The sequence below is a fragment of the Sardina pilchardus genome, chromosome 24 (assembly GCF_963854185.1).
Source record: "Sardina pilchardus chromosome 24, fSarPil1.1, whole genome shotgun sequence".
In the NCBI taxonomy this organism is placed as follows: Eukaryota; Metazoa; Chordata; class Actinopteri; order Clupeiformes; family Clupeidae; genus Sardina; species Sardina pilchardus.
In genome coordinates this window covers 15,825,702-15,840,701 of record NC_085017.1, presented here as the reverse complement: position 1 = coordinate 15,840,701, position 15,000 = coordinate 15,825,702, and the positions used below count along the sequence as shown (strand labels likewise).

Sequence of the window (15,000 nt, the reverse complement as noted above, 5' to 3'; positions counted from 1 at the left end):
TTTCATTAATTTCTTCACTTTATGCGGCTTTTTTCCCCCCCCTCCAATTGCATGTTCTGCTCCTGTCGTTACTCCAGACACGCCACAAATGCTCCACTTTATTGTCTATTAAACCACGAGTGACAGTGTTATTTTCTCTCTCTGCTTCTTTGGTCTCCTGCACAACAGTGTGTGGTGCAAGATAGGAACTGGAACATTATTTGACACCCACACTGGGCAGTTTTGTGTCTTCCGCCAGAGGTATTTTTACACAAAAGGGGTGTGTGGGGGGGGAGGGGGGGTGTGGGGTGGTGTTTGTGTAATCTTTTCTCCTTGGTACTTTCCGTTTATGAGGTCCGTCAGTGGACGCCATGAGTCAGGCCCATTCCCCCTGGTCGTGTTCAGGAGGATGATCTCTGAGCTAATGTTTCTGCTGGGAGCTGGCAGGTCACACACACACATACTCATTCAAGGTGATTTCCAGGGCTCAGAACTACGTCCAAAAGAGTGGTACGATAAACCTGAGGCGCATACAGGCAAAAAAAAAAAAAAAAAAAAAAAACATTTTGAACAGAGCTGCGTTGTGCAGTGTGAAACCCAGTTCTCCCTGGCGCTTGTTAATCGAAGACACATTTTTACATGGTTTGCAAAGCCAATTCGGCGTGAAATTAATATCGCTCTCGCAGCGTTCTGATCTCTCCGTGAACTACTGATTAAATGCCAGTTCAATCAGTTCTAATAGCTGAGCTGTATCAGCAATGGCTTCGGACTCTCTGTGCTCCTTCCAATTACCTCCGCCTGGGCCTGAAGATTTATTGAAAAGTGACACTTAGATCAGCTCTCAAAGGCTTCACAGCCAGAGAACCATATTACATGTGCAAGCGATCCTCAAACAATGGACACTTTTTAGCTAAACATCAATGCCAAGAGGGGATATTGGACCGTTATTGCTAATTCCTTATGTCAGACCATTGCTGATGGCTGCTGGGTAAAGGCCCCTCTTAGCGAAGGAATGAAACAAACTGTTTCGGGTCGTCTGTGTTATTGTCTGGCACCGCAGCACTCGAAAACGATTCTTTTATGTTAGGAAGAGGGAAACGACAAGTCCCCTCTGCACATAAGGAGGACTCAGTTTTGTGAACGTTTAAAGTGATTTCACGCTTATAAAGCCACATAACCTCCGTCTATTACTGTGACTCCAGCCAGACAGACATGTGCTATTCGACTTTCGAAACATTGCGGTTTTAGCCATTTAGGCCAAAACAAACACACATCTGCCATTTTTTAAGCCAATGGGACATTTGGTTGGCAGATCGTCTATTCACACCATGACAAGCTGTGCTCTGTTTAACCAAATATTTGGTATCACTGAGTCTTTGTTTTAGGACCACATCCCACACAAATTGTGGTGAAAAGATTGAACCATAAAATCATCAATTGGGTCTGCTTTAGGTGGCTGCCTGGAGCATGCTTACCCCATGGTGTCAGAGAGTCCTGCAGTGCATCATGCCATATTATCGCTTTATAGACGTGAGTCAGACAATCCTGTTGGTCCACTTTCTGTCCCACGGGTCCGCATAAGAATCCTCTGAGCGCTGGTGTTCAGCTCAGCGTAGTTACAAAAGAAAACGTTGTATTTGGAGACATGGAAAAAGAAGAAATCAAAACAGAATGAGCAACTCTGTTGTCACCTCATCTCTCCAGCATACATGACTCAGAGTCAAGAATCTCCCGACGCCCCCAGACCTTTCCATCGTCCACTGATTGAATCTGCTCGCAAATCCTGGTCTGAAGTCTTTATTCCTGTCCGATGCTATCAGTGGCTTTTCTTACAGTCTTTATGGGAAACTATTGCTGTGTAAGTCGCATTAGGGCGTGGAACTGTGGAATGTTTGGACACGGAGTATTTCTGTGGGGATGTTGACCCGGAGAAGACAGTTCAGCCGAGGTTCTGTGTTTGGCGGCATCAGACGGTTGATCATCCAAATATGTGCCATGACTTTCTCCGCTGTCTCTCGGAACTGTGAAGTGGTCAGCGGGTCAGGGCTGCCGGCATGCATCAAACTCCGCAGGGCCTAATCCACATTAAGATCCGTGGACTCCGCGAAAACCCTGTGCTGGCCTTGTCGTCCACGCTGCCAGAGAGATAAGGATGAAAAAGGGCTTTCAAGATAATCTCGGTGTCTGTCTTTCCATCTCAATCCTTCAGCTTTTCCTCCCTCCCCTACACCGCAAATGACCCACATCTGCTTCCACCTACAGGATCGCCTCCAACACCCCTGTTTCAACTCATCTGGTTTGAGTGGCTCATTGGAAGGGCTTTGTGTTTGCATAATGTTTAACGGAAATGAAGGATCATTTCTTTTCATCTCGGAGGATGGATACGGGGGAACGATAAAACATTCTTTGAAAGACTCCCAATCTGTCAGCGTGTGATTAAAAGGCCGGCCTCGTAGAGTCTGCTTCTGTTTAACGAAGCTGTTGCTTTTACCTTTTGTGTCCTTACGTGTCAAAAGTAGCCAGCCGAAGCTTGATGTCTTCTTATCTATTGTTGTCATATACAGTTATTTTCCCATTCATTGTGTTGACTCCTCAACAACAAACGGAGGCCATTTGTCTTGTCGTTCCTCTCTCTCTTCTTTGTGTTTTTCCTCTGAGTCTCACTTGACTTTTTTCTGTGTTGCAGATCGAGAGCTACATCAGGGAGAGCATGAAGATGGAGATGGCACAGCTGCAGCAGAGCGCGGTCCACAATCACACGGCGGCCATGTTGGAAATGGGCACCAGCCTCCTGTCTCGGACGGCGGAGCAGACGCGCAAACTCACAGATGTGGAGACGCAGGTATCGGTCACCCCCCCCCCCCCCCTTCCCTCCTCATTCTGCCTGACCTCACATGCTGAGTCGCCTGAAGCAGTGGCTCTGTTAATAGCCCCAAAAAAGGCAAAGGGCCACTCCAGCCAAAGAAAATACTGCTGCCTTATACTGCAAACGCATGCTCTCTTCTATATGTAATGTGCATATGTTTGAGATTTGTCCCCTCTTATATCTTTTTCCAATGAGACAACCCAGATCATTCGGGGTCTTTAGTGTTTCACCGCTTTGTGTGTGTGGGGAAAGAAAGACTTGCTTTGCCAAATGACTTCCTTTATAAGTACCTGAGTAATATGTAAGCATTACCATATGTCAGAAGACTGGTTTTTATTGGGGCTATTGTCCATGCTTTATTGCTTTTCTGTAGTTTTCTGCAATACATTTTTCTTTAACCACATTGCAATGCACAGCTTGCTCTCAGAAAATGTGAAAAGGCTAAGAGGTCCCGTTATTTTGGCACAGGTCCTCAACCAGACATCAAGGCTGGAGATTCAGCTGCTGGAGAATTCGCTGTCCACCAACAAGCTGGAGAAGCAGCTCATGCTGCAGACTAATGAAATCAGCAAGCTCCATGACAAGAACGGGTAACTATACTAGCGGCCAACTCGCTCGGCATGGCTTTCGTATCTCAACGCCGCTCTACAGAGCTTCCTGTAGACAGCCCTTTCATCATGCGCGCCATATTCGGAAACCTGGACGAGCCGTCTGTTCCGTAACGATTTCGCAAGGCATGCATATGGAGTTAACTTCTGGACGGCCGTCTAGTGTCGTGTGTGGAATAGCACACCGAGGGGTCCGTCCTCTCATCGAGCGCCCAGCATTGCCGTCCCTAGCGTGCGTCGCAGCGTAGCAACACAGCTGCGTTGGGTGATTTCTCAGTGTGTGACTTTCAGATTTCCTCCGTAGAGAAACAACATCTCCTCTCTCCGTAGAGCTGAGAGATTTATGCACATGTATGAGCGCAGGATTTGGAACAACATCCCAAATGTACAGTATAAAATTATGAACTCCTCTTGTTTTACAATTTGTTATTTTACCTTGCACTTACTCTCATTTAGCCATTTGGGATGAAGGATGGATTTTTGGATAAGTCAATAAATGATTGTATATCACATAACAGAAATGAACAGTTAAAAACGTAAGATGTGGGGATTCAATTTAGACTCATTCTCCTCAATTCAGAGATGTTAATCTGTGAATGGTATGGGGAAATGCATACATGTTTGTTTTGTGTGCAAGTCATGGAGATTCGTGTAAATGTTTACGTTCCCATTACTGCGGTAATATGTAAGGTGCCCTTCCTGTAGCCTAAGCGTATCACAATGTAAACTCCATACCCAGGCTTTTGAGCTCAGGCTATTTTCCACTTCCACTTCAGCTGATGGCTTTTTGGCGCTCTCTCTCTCTCCGTTTCCCTCCTCCCTCCTCCCCCCCTATCCCCCTCTCCACTTATTCATCTCCCTCTCTCTCTGTGTGTTTCTCCAACTTTGTCTTTCCTGTCACTTTTCCTTGCTCTTTATTTCGGTTTTACTCACACTTCCACGCTTTGGTCTGGAATTTCTCTCTTCCCTTTCTCTCTCTTGCTCTCTGTATGTACTGTATGTATGCATGTGTGTATGTATGTATGTATGTATGTATGTATGTATGCATGTATGTATGTATGTACGTATGTATGTATGTATGCATGTATGTATGTTTGTATGTACATGTATGTATGTATGTATGTATGTATGTATGTATGTATGTCTGTATGTATGTATGCATGTACTGTATGTATGTATGTAGGTATGTATGCATGTATCTCCATTCTTGTCTTCCCTACATTACATTGCATTACATTTACGCCACAAATTCCTCCGTCAATTATCCCCCCATTCACACCTCTCCCTCCCTCCTCCTCCCTCCTCCCCCCCTTCTGAACCTCAGCTTCCTGGAGCAGAAGATGCAGGAGATGGAGTCTCGGCACCGCGAGGAGCTGGAGGCTCTGAGGGACGAGAAGGGGGACCTGCAGTCGCTGGTGGGGAAGCAGCTCGGGGTGATCCGCGAGTTGGAGAACCAGCTCGGCCGAGCCACGGGGAACAGTTCGGCTCTGCAGAGACAGCAGCAGGACCTGATGGACACGGTCCACAACCTCCTCAACCTCTGCGCTAAGGAAGGAGGTATGTTGAGAGTCAGATGTTAGACAGGTCTTGCGTATCTTCTCCAAAGAAAACAACTAGTGTTGCCATAATGTGATCTGAACTGAATTGCAAAATCAACTTTCTTTTTTATTATTAGTATTATTTCCAATTGTTTTACAACTTATTGGAGTCAGTATTTTCATTGTTGCCATTTTAAACACAAAAGTCACTTATGTTCCCATTTTTCATTTGAAAAGAAATGGAATCCCACAACAGTGCATAAATACTGCAGTGCCTCCATATTTGTTACGAGACATATGGAACCCAACGGCAAACAGTCACACTTTGTCCTCTTGTCATTCTCCTTGAGGGTGCATGAGGCGGGGGAGGAAGGTCCTGACATTTGCAGACCTAAATTCTCTTTGCTCCCCAGGTGGTCTGACAACTCTTTACATTCTAAACACATCTAAGTAGGAAGGCCCTCCAACACCTAATACCCATACGTTTTCCCTCAGGGTAGTAGGTTCCTCAATGCCGTATTTCCCGAAACCATAAACTACGCTAACCAACCCGGGAAACCATTTATCATGCCACGAAGCCGTCATACTTGAGTTGGCGCACAGTTGGCCTGTCTCCTGGACGGTCATTTATAGAAACTGTTTGTGGGCATCAAGCCGTAAGGGCTTATCAGCTCGAAAACACGCCGGCTCGTGGTTAGCAGTCGAGTGAAATGTCAAACAACTTGAGTGAGTGTGTCTTTGTTTGTGTGTGTGTGTGTGTGTGTGTGTGTGTGTGTGTGTGCGTGTGTGTGTGTGTGCGTGTAAATATATGTGTGAATGAGAGTAATGGACTCCTTTCTTCCTCATTGCAATAGCTGGGGAGCATGGGACTTCCCCTTTGGTCCTCAGTGCGACCTTAACGGTTTTAACTCTTAGGCATGAACTCATTACCCCCAGTCCCTTCACAGCAGCCTTTTGCCCCCCCCCCCTGCCTTGTTGTCCTGTGGTCAGGAAATGTACCCTAGATGTCTGGGGTTCAAGTCTTCTGGGTGGTAAGGGGGAACTCAGTGTTCCTGCCCCATTCCCTGTGAGAGCTGCTTCGGTGCTGTCCTTGTCCCCCACTCACCCTCACGTATTTAAGTTCTCAAGAATCTATCTGAGCACCAGGCGCCCAATTGCCCTCACATATTGAAGTTCTCACCAAGTAAAGCGTCCACTTCGCCTCACATATTCGAGTTCTCAAGGATCTGTACACCAAGCGATTAAGCAGGCTTGGAGTCAGTATCAGAATTCTGCTCACATCATGTCATTATCGCAGGTTCTGGGTTTATGATATTATTTCTGTTATGTTTTATGGGTTTTTTTTTTTCTTTTGTCAAGTTTCACAGATATTTGATACACTGACTGCTTTCTGTCAAAGCTTTCAGAAACACTGTTTTTAGCTGCTCTGATGGGAAACTGCCCACTAACGGATTGAGTTGTTATCAGCAGAGCTCCTCTGACTCACTGTGGTCTACGAACAAAGACATTCGCTTCAGTTCCAGTCAATCTCGAAAGTTGTCTTTCCTGTCGTTCGCTCATTTCTCTTCCAAGCACTGATAAGTGACTTGTTTAATGACATGTGAAGGCTGACGGATGTCCACCCCCCTACTCTGTGGTTGGTCATTTCCCCTCTGGTGCCGTGACATTATTGGCCGAGCAGCTGCGAAGGGTCACTTTCTCCACCTCTGGCTGCGAGAGTCGGACTTTAATGGGCCCTGCGGGAGGGACAGTCATCGACAGAAATGCAGAAAGGTAGATATCCGAGATTGCCTTTTGGACTGCAGAAGGGCCCCTGTGGTCCTAAAGCACCAGACTGTGCCAAAGCTTAGTTTACCACCCCACCCCACCCTCAGCACCACCACCACCACCACCACTGATCTTTCTCTTTTAGCTGGGGGATGGTACGACGGCGACGGGGTGTTTGTTTGCCAAGGGAATTTGTGTTTTTGTTCGGGGAGTTATGAGTATCTCATACCACGGCGTGGCGTCTGCGTGAATTAGCCGGTGTTTTGAAAGCCGAGCTTAAGCATTTTTCTGAACTCTGTGGCTCAAGTCATCAGCGACAATCTAAGCGAGTAAATCTCTCTTTTGAGAGGAGTTACAGCAGCACCGGTTGCTTGCTCATGCACTGGGGAAAATTATGTCTTTTTTTTGTCCTACTTTAATTAACTTGACCCCCTTTTTTCCCAAACACACTGCACGCCAGTGATCTCCTTGTTCCGTGCTGTGCCTCTTTTCGTGTCACCAGATACAACAGAGTCAGATTTGTAATCAAACGACTATCTAAATATTTTGACCTTGTAATGAGCCACACAGTCATCATTATTGGTTGACATCAGCTTTGGAAGGCCCTTTAAAAGCCCTTGGCTGTCAAATAGGATTTTTTTTTCAGTATTTCCTTATCCCATGTAATGAACAGAATCAATCATTTTTACAGCCATGTTACCAGGGCCCTGAAGGATTCGTATTCGCTCCACTCTGCTGGCCTTACCAGAAGCCTGCCTGAAATAGGCAAGATTGCGCACGTTTGAACACAACGCCAAACAAAATATTTCAGTTTGCAAATATAGCTAATGCAAGTGCTGTATAGAGTAGTCTGTACTATTAGCAGCCAGATAACAAGGTATTTTTAGTAGATGTGAAAATATTTTTTTTTTCCTTTGGAAAGTGTAGGGTTGTTTTTATCCTTTGCTGTTTTGCTCAATTTGGCGTGCAACCCTGCCAGGTCTCTTTTAGGTAATGTCGATTATCTTGCACACACAGCACAACATTTTTTTTGCAAGCTGGCATGGCTGAGGACACTTTTAGATTTGTGTCGACTGGCTTTAAAAATGTTTGTCACCCTTGCAAGTTTCTAGTCAGCTGGAACTTTTTTTTTTTCTTTTTTTTTTTTTGGTTCTTCCCACATCCTTAGGTTCTGGTACTGCCAAACTGGGTCCATTTTGGTCCTTTCAGCGAACATTTCTGATTTATGAAAGCGCTCGAGTCGGGCCGCACTTTCACATGGGCACTCCTCTGAATACGAGTCCCAGCTGAACCGCAAAATATTTGTGAGCAAATAAATACTGGGCAGCTAAAATACCGCTGTCCGAGCCCGGCGGCCGCAGGGCTGCTTGAGCGCCCACTCCTGTCCTGCTGCACTGGCTTTTTCTCATTGACCAGCCCTGTCCGGTCAGCTCTGGTCTGTTGTGTCACTCAGCGGCCTGCTGGAATGTCCACGCCGCGCAGGGGGGAGAGCCACAGCATGGGCTAGCGCTAGCACACACCTCTGGCTGACTGATCTCTGTGGCTTCTTGAGCTTGCCCCACTTTCCCCCCCCAGCTTGCGGTAAATTGCTGCCTGTCAGGCTGGGCTTTTCTGTTGTGTTAGACTCTGCGGAGCAAGGTTCCACTCTGTCAACCTGTCACAGCGGGAGATTCTTGTCGCTGACACTCAATACTTTGTAAAAATGGTCGGAATAATAGACGTCTTTTAACCAACAGCTCTCTCCTCCGAGGGATGCCTCACTCCAGGCCTTTTTTTTTTCTTGCCGTGGGGGGTGGGGGGTGAGGGGGATCAAAGCTAATGTTTAAGGATAGCTGACACATTTCTCTTTTCAGTGACATCTCTTTTGCCTAAACAATCCCAACAGTAAAAACAATAGTTTGAAAGCCGAGATGCGCTCCATAGAGGGCTAAGGGGGGGAGGAAAGAAGAAAACTTCGAAATCGGAAGGAATGTCCATAGATGTAACGGGGACCCGAAGAGTAAATATAAACCACTTGTTATAACAGGAACTTGAAATTTATAGCTTGTAGTATTTTGTCCTCAGCCCCTTGCTTGGTTTCAAAATATTCCCGCCATAATTATCTGCAGATGGAAATAGACACAGCTGTGGCTTTGAGAGTGCTGTCAGAGTTAGACGCCCTCGCGCTCAGAGCAAGAGATCAGCCACTTGATCTCACTCCCTCACACAAAATGTGTCACTCACTTCGAGAGATTTCTCTGGATAAGATATTAAGGATCCCCTCAGTGCTGTGTGTTGTTCCAGCAACAACTCCTCTGCGTTTCCATAATGTAGGTCGATGAGATGAGATGAGCCGAGCGCAAGCGGGGATTTAAATTGAAAGCATTTCAGCTGGCGTTTAATTTGTATTAACGCTGTTCATGTTTACTGCCAGTGTGGTAAACAATACTAACTGGTATTGTAAAACAGACAAGAATCTCCTGTCACGAGACAATCATGTTTTTTGGAAAGAATTCCCACACAAATTCACTGCAATATCTTGTCAGCGATAAACGAGATGCCATACTTTATATCAGTCGATGATGAAGTTCAAAGCCAGTGCTGATGAGGGCCGAGTTACTCAATTAAGTGATTGTCCCAATAACTGCCAATCACTTGGCAAACTCCTTGGCTTAAATTTAATCCCTCCGTGCATGCCTCTCTCTCATTGGATGCCCTTTGAGCATGACATTCCAATCACTGTCCAACACATTCTGCGATGTAGACCACCTGCCCACGAAGTTGTATAGGCTAATGGAAAAGCAAAAGCAACAGCAGCTGTCATGGATTGGATCTCATGACAGTTTGTGACCGCAAGCCACAGAGTTCAGCGAAAGTACCTCAGAGATTTGGGGTCCATCTATTGATTTTATGGACGAAGACAAAAAAATACGGTCCGTTGGAAATTATATCTCCCGTGCTGACAGATAAGTGTAGGTTTTGACAGCGAGACTCTATCTGCCCCTCCGCTAGCCACAAATGTTTATTAGCCTTTGTGTGTGTGTGTGTGTGTGTGTGTGTGTGTGTGTGTGTGTGTGTGTGTACATTGGGGCAGGGAGTGGATAAGGACTAAATGGGATGACTGTACTCTATGAGTACTGTATAGGATTTTTGTTCGGAGTGCTTTTGAGAATCTCATTCCATCTCTGCTTCTCCTCACAGTGATCCCAAACAGCACCAAACAGACGGAAGAGGAGAAGACATTTAAGGACTGCGCCGAGCTCTATAAAGCCGGCTTCCAGAAGAACGGCGTGTACACCATTCAGATCAACACTCCAGAGCCCAAAAAGGTACAGCAGCAGCAAGCTCGGTCAGAGCGACCACCGCAAAAGAAAAAAAAAGAAAATGACATGCAGAACGAAGAGAGAACAGCTAAGCAAACTGCATGGCTTGCAGTTGTGAAAGTGTTACTTTGCGATCACCGGGGGGTTTTGGTTTGTTTCTGTGTCAGGCCAGGCCAGGCCAACACTTTGCCCCGTAGAGAGAGAGAGCGAGCGCTGCCAGTGGGTAGTCTGATAGATCTAGGCTGTGGGTTTAAGAATAACCAAGAGCTGAGAATGCATTTGGCAGGCCCGGCTGAGTGTGTGTGTGTGTGTGTGTGTGTGTGTGTGTGTGTGTGTGTGTGTGTGTGTGTGTGTGTGTGTGGGTGTGTGTGTGTGTGTGTGTGTGGGTGTGTGTGTGTGTGTGTGTGTGTGTGTGAGGGCTGGGTGTGTAAGTGGTGAGTGATGGTTTGTTGTGGAGTAGAACAGGTGGTCACGATCTCCACAGGGTGATGTTCAACCAGAGGCACCTTTGACTCCTAAACTGTACGCACTTTGAAGAGAAAGATACAGTTGCAACTAATTTGATAGCTCGATCGTTGGGATCTGGGTAAAGAGCTGTGTGTGTGTGTGTGTGTGTGTGTGTGTGTGTGTGTGTGTGTGTGTGTGTGTGTGTGTGTGTGTGTGTGTGTGTGTGTGTGTGTGTGTGTGTGTGTGTGTGTGTGTGTGTGTGTGTGTGTGTGTGTGTGTGTGTGTGATAGACAGACAGACAGAAAGTAAGTGAGAACAAGAAAGGGTAGAATCCAGGAGTCCAGAGGGTAGGAGGTTGGGGGGGGGGGCTGCTGCTCGTTTCTAGTTGCGGTCATGTCGGCAGTGCTTCCCTTAATTGCATCCAGGCTCAGTTGTGTGTTTTCAGCTGGGCCAGGATGAGGTGAGAGTGACCCCCACCCTGCCCCATACTACCCCACCCCAACCCCACATCACCACCCCCCCCCCCCCCCCCCATTCTCCAAAGCGATCTGCTCCAGCACAAAGAACTGCTGCAACAGAGCCAAGGGTTCTCCCGTTATCAGCTTACACTCTACAGAGGTCGCTCCATTGCACACAGGTGTCCACCAGCACCAACACTTTGATCCCCCCCCCCCCCCCCCCCCACACACACACACACACACACACATGCACACATATGCACACACACACACCCCAGCTCCCATCTAATCAATGAAGAATTCAGCTGTGAGGATGCGTGGGAGGTGGGCTGGGGGTGCAAGGGAGTATCGGTAAAGGTTCATGGAGGGGAAAGGGCTGATTTCCTGTCAGGGCTGCCGTGTTTGTGTTGCTGGCGGAGGGGGAATAGAGGGCTGTCATTGAGCTAAACTGGTTCGGAGGGGGGACACTGCCAGACTTCCCAGCTGTCTGGCCGCAGCGTAGGTGCAAGGGGGAACGGGAGAATGGGAAATGTCCTTTTCTGTGTAAAGAGTAACCGTGTATGTGTGTGTGTGTGTGTGTGTGTGTGTGTGTGTGTGTGTGTGTGTGTGTGTGTGTGTGTGTGTGTGTGTGTGTGTGTGTGTGTGTGTGTGGATGTGTGTGTGTGTGTGTGTGTGGATGTGTGTGTGCATGTCTTTTCACTAAGCAGGTCTACTGTAACATGGAGAGCGCTGGGGGAGGATGGACTGTGCTTCAGCACAGAGAAGATGGCAGCGTGGACTTCCAGCGGACGTGGAAGGAATACAAAATGGTGGGCATTCAGACCGTCTCCGCGTTGTGGTTTTCAAACAACATTTTTTCGCATCAGTCCCGTAGCCTCAAAACAACAGGGAGACCTCCTCCATAAAAAAATAAATAAAAAAAAAACAGCGGTTCACCCCTCCAGTCTTTATGAAACGGAACATTTCTCCCTCTCCCTCTCCCCTCTTGTGTAGATTCCAGCGCTCGGCCTCGGCATAAGCAGATCCGTTTGCCCCGTGAGGCCCTGAGCTGAGCTGTGCTGTGCTGGGGAAGTGGAGAAGTGTAGCGCTCAGAAGCACACGCATTAATCACCGGCATTGTTTAATCACTCGCCCCTGCATTACGGCACGTCAAATTAAGAGCCATGTTTGTGTCGTGTGGGATGTAGTATTATAGCCCTCTTAAGATAACACATGCTAGATCATATCTCCCCCCCCACCCCCTAACCCCCCCACCCCCATGCGTGTGCAATGCGGGCCTCATCTGCATTTAATTTGGGGCATTATGAGGAGTGAGAAGAGGAAAGAGCTGTGCTTCCAGTGGACCTCAGGGGGGGGAACATGCTCCAGAGCTGGGAGGGATTCACCTCCATGCTGCAGATGCAGAGATCGTATATCTCGGCCTGGCACTGCTGTCAAAGGGCATGACTCAATGTTTTCTCTTCATTTTCGGCAGGAAAACACAATATGGTCCAGCAACAATAACAATTTATTCGGAGCTTTATGTACTAATATGCGTGGCGTGTCCTCTTAAACGGGGGGTAGACGGATTCAAGTAGTCAGGTTTCAGCTGGTGTTTATTATGGGGCTTTTTTTTTCACCGCACAGCCCAAGTCGAAGCACAAGCAGATGCACAGAGATTACACAGTGAATTAAAACTAATAGGACGGTTAATCTGACCCAAAGGTATCGCGAGTATAGCGCTTTTTTTTCGAGCCGCGCCAGTTCAAAGAAGGCTTGCCCCGGTGCAGTTCTAAATATTGATCGCGAGTTGGACAGGATGCTTAGACGCTGCAGCTGCATGTTGAACCGTTGCGCTACCCCAAACACCCCCCCCCCCCCCCACACCCCCACCCCCCTCATTGTTTTGTAGCGAGCGACACAATGCCGAGCACACAGAGGGAAAAAAGCTGCCAAGGCTTATGCCACTGGGACAGTCCTCTCACGATACGAGCTGAATTTAGAGCTTTTGCTGCTCATTCGAATGGTATGAGGTGATGCAGGGAGAAGAGGCTGAGGACTGAAGGGGGGGGGGTGGTGGTGGTGTGTGTGTGTGTGTGTGTGGGGGGGGGGGGGGTCGAGAGGGCTGAACAGGCTGGCTAGCAGAGACAGCAGGGCCAGCTGGTCAGCGGTGCTGAGGGAGCAGTGGCCGCCCTCCAGACGCAGATGAAATGAAAGACAGAGGACAGAGGAGTGGACATTGGCACTGGCACGGACGCTGGCATTGGCCTTTAGACGTTGGCATGAGCCAAGGAGCTGGCACAGAACTAATCCTTTTATGGGCCCCGGGCGGGTAACCATAGGTGACTTGGGACGCTTTTTTTTATAGTGCGCCTTCATCGCTTGCGAACCTTTTCGGTGATAAACGGGCCGAATTTCGGGGATGCGAAAAGCTGGACGCTGTGTCGTTCCTAAACAGAGTGGCCTTGTTGTGTTTTGGGAGGGGAAAAAAAGTAACACGCAGTGGGAGGGAAGCCAGATCCGCGAACAAAAGTAAATAAGGAGTCTTTTAAAAGTGCCAGCGCACACAAAGCCATTAAGAGCCTCACAGAGCCTCTTCAAAAAGAGGACGGCAAAGACGCTAAACAGAGGAAGGAGGCGGTTTAGGTGATGGCTGTTATTGTCCATCTCAAGTCCGGCGGTGCACTTAGGACCACACACTCCGAGGCAGCACGCCTCGTGGTGACAAAGTGCAGGTGTTCCTTTTTTTTACTGTCGACCGTTATAGAAATACGCTGTCGTTAACTGACGAGCGTTCGTTTTCATTTCAGACAAAGCTGAAGCCGAATGGGAGAAAGAGAGAGTGGGGGAGAGTCAACATGGTCAGTGTAAACAGAAGCAGAGGGAGGAAAAAACTAATCAGAAGTCAAATTCATTTGCGGCCGTGACTAAGGCTTCTCTCGTCCACCCACACGGCAGGATATGCCTCAAGCGTGAAGAATGCCCTGTGTATGGACTCCCTCACTCTCTTTGTAATCGACATGCTCCGCATACAAACAGGACACACGCCGACACACACACACACACACACACACACACACACACACACCCACACCCACCCACACACACACACACACACACACACACACACACACACACACACACACACACACACACAGACACACACACACACACACACACACACACACACACACACACACACACACACACACACACTCACACACTTACAGACACCCTCACCGAGTCTCTCGCTGCTCCATTCATTCAAAAACAGTTCATATTAATTGGAATATCAGGCCAAGTCCATTATTGCTGCCACGCTGATTTATTTTCCAATAGAAAAGCAATTCGTACGCAGTCCCTGGTGTGGGCCACTGCTGTCAAAAGCACTTTGCTTGCATGCTGAGTCACTTCGGCATCACGTCCAGTCTTCTCAAAAGCTTAAATGATTTCAAGAGGGGCATGCCGTGCACGTTAGCCCTGCCAGTGGAAAACACATTGCGCTATCCAGAAGGCCCCGACCGTTGGAATGATTTGCGATGCGAGCTCCGAGGATGAGAAGAGTTGAGATGGTAACGTGGTGTGTGTGTGTGTGTGTGTGTGTGTGTGTGTGTGTGTGTGTGTGTGTGTGTCCGTTTCATCTGGTCTTCATTCTCGCTGCTATAAACAGGTACGGCCGGCCATGCGCAACATCACTCAGCTCGGTCCAACCAATCCCCTAATGACCAGCACACAGGCACCTGCTCCAGCTTAGAGCCGGCCGACTAGAAAGCCAGTTGTTTTACTGCTACGCTAGCTAGCGCAACCAATGAGGCTTCGCTGAGGCTATTGGAAGCCCGCAGGGCGCAGGCCCCCCCCGTAAGCGTCCATCTGTACCTCAGCACTGTCTATAGACCTAACAAAGATCCTGCCGAGGCATTTTGTGTGTATATTGTCCTTGGTTTGCTAACGTGTGGGAAAGACGAATAGTTGAAATCCTCCTCATACTTTTTGCCGTTATTAAATTATCTATCTCTCATAAACCTTAATGGAAAATTCCAATATGTGAAGATGATA

The 15,000-nt window shown here is 47.8% G+C and overlaps 1 protein-coding gene across 2 annotated transcripts in view; it reads left to right on the top strand.

Annotated features, from left to right (window-relative positions):
- The window catches only part of angpt1 (angiopoietin 1), a 48,752-nt gene that overhangs the window by 17,826 nt on the left and 15,926 nt on the right, over positions 1 to 15,000 (top strand). Inside the window, exons 2-6 of one of the 2 annotated variants that reach the window (XM_062529763.1) lie at positions 2,666 to 2,821; positions 3,314 to 3,435; positions 4,778 to 5,010; positions 9,939 to 10,066; positions 11,673 to 11,774. In XM_062529763.1, the coding sequence (XP_062385747.1) occupies positions 2,666 to 2,821; positions 3,314 to 3,435; positions 4,778 to 5,010; positions 9,939 to 10,066; positions 11,673 to 11,774 (741 nt within the window). Of the gene's footprint in view, positions 1 to 2,665; positions 2,822 to 3,313; positions 3,436 to 4,777; positions 5,011 to 9,938; positions 10,067 to 11,669; positions 11,775 to 15,000 lie in introns of both variants that reach the window. The other variant, XM_062529762.1, reaches the window with a different exon arrangement.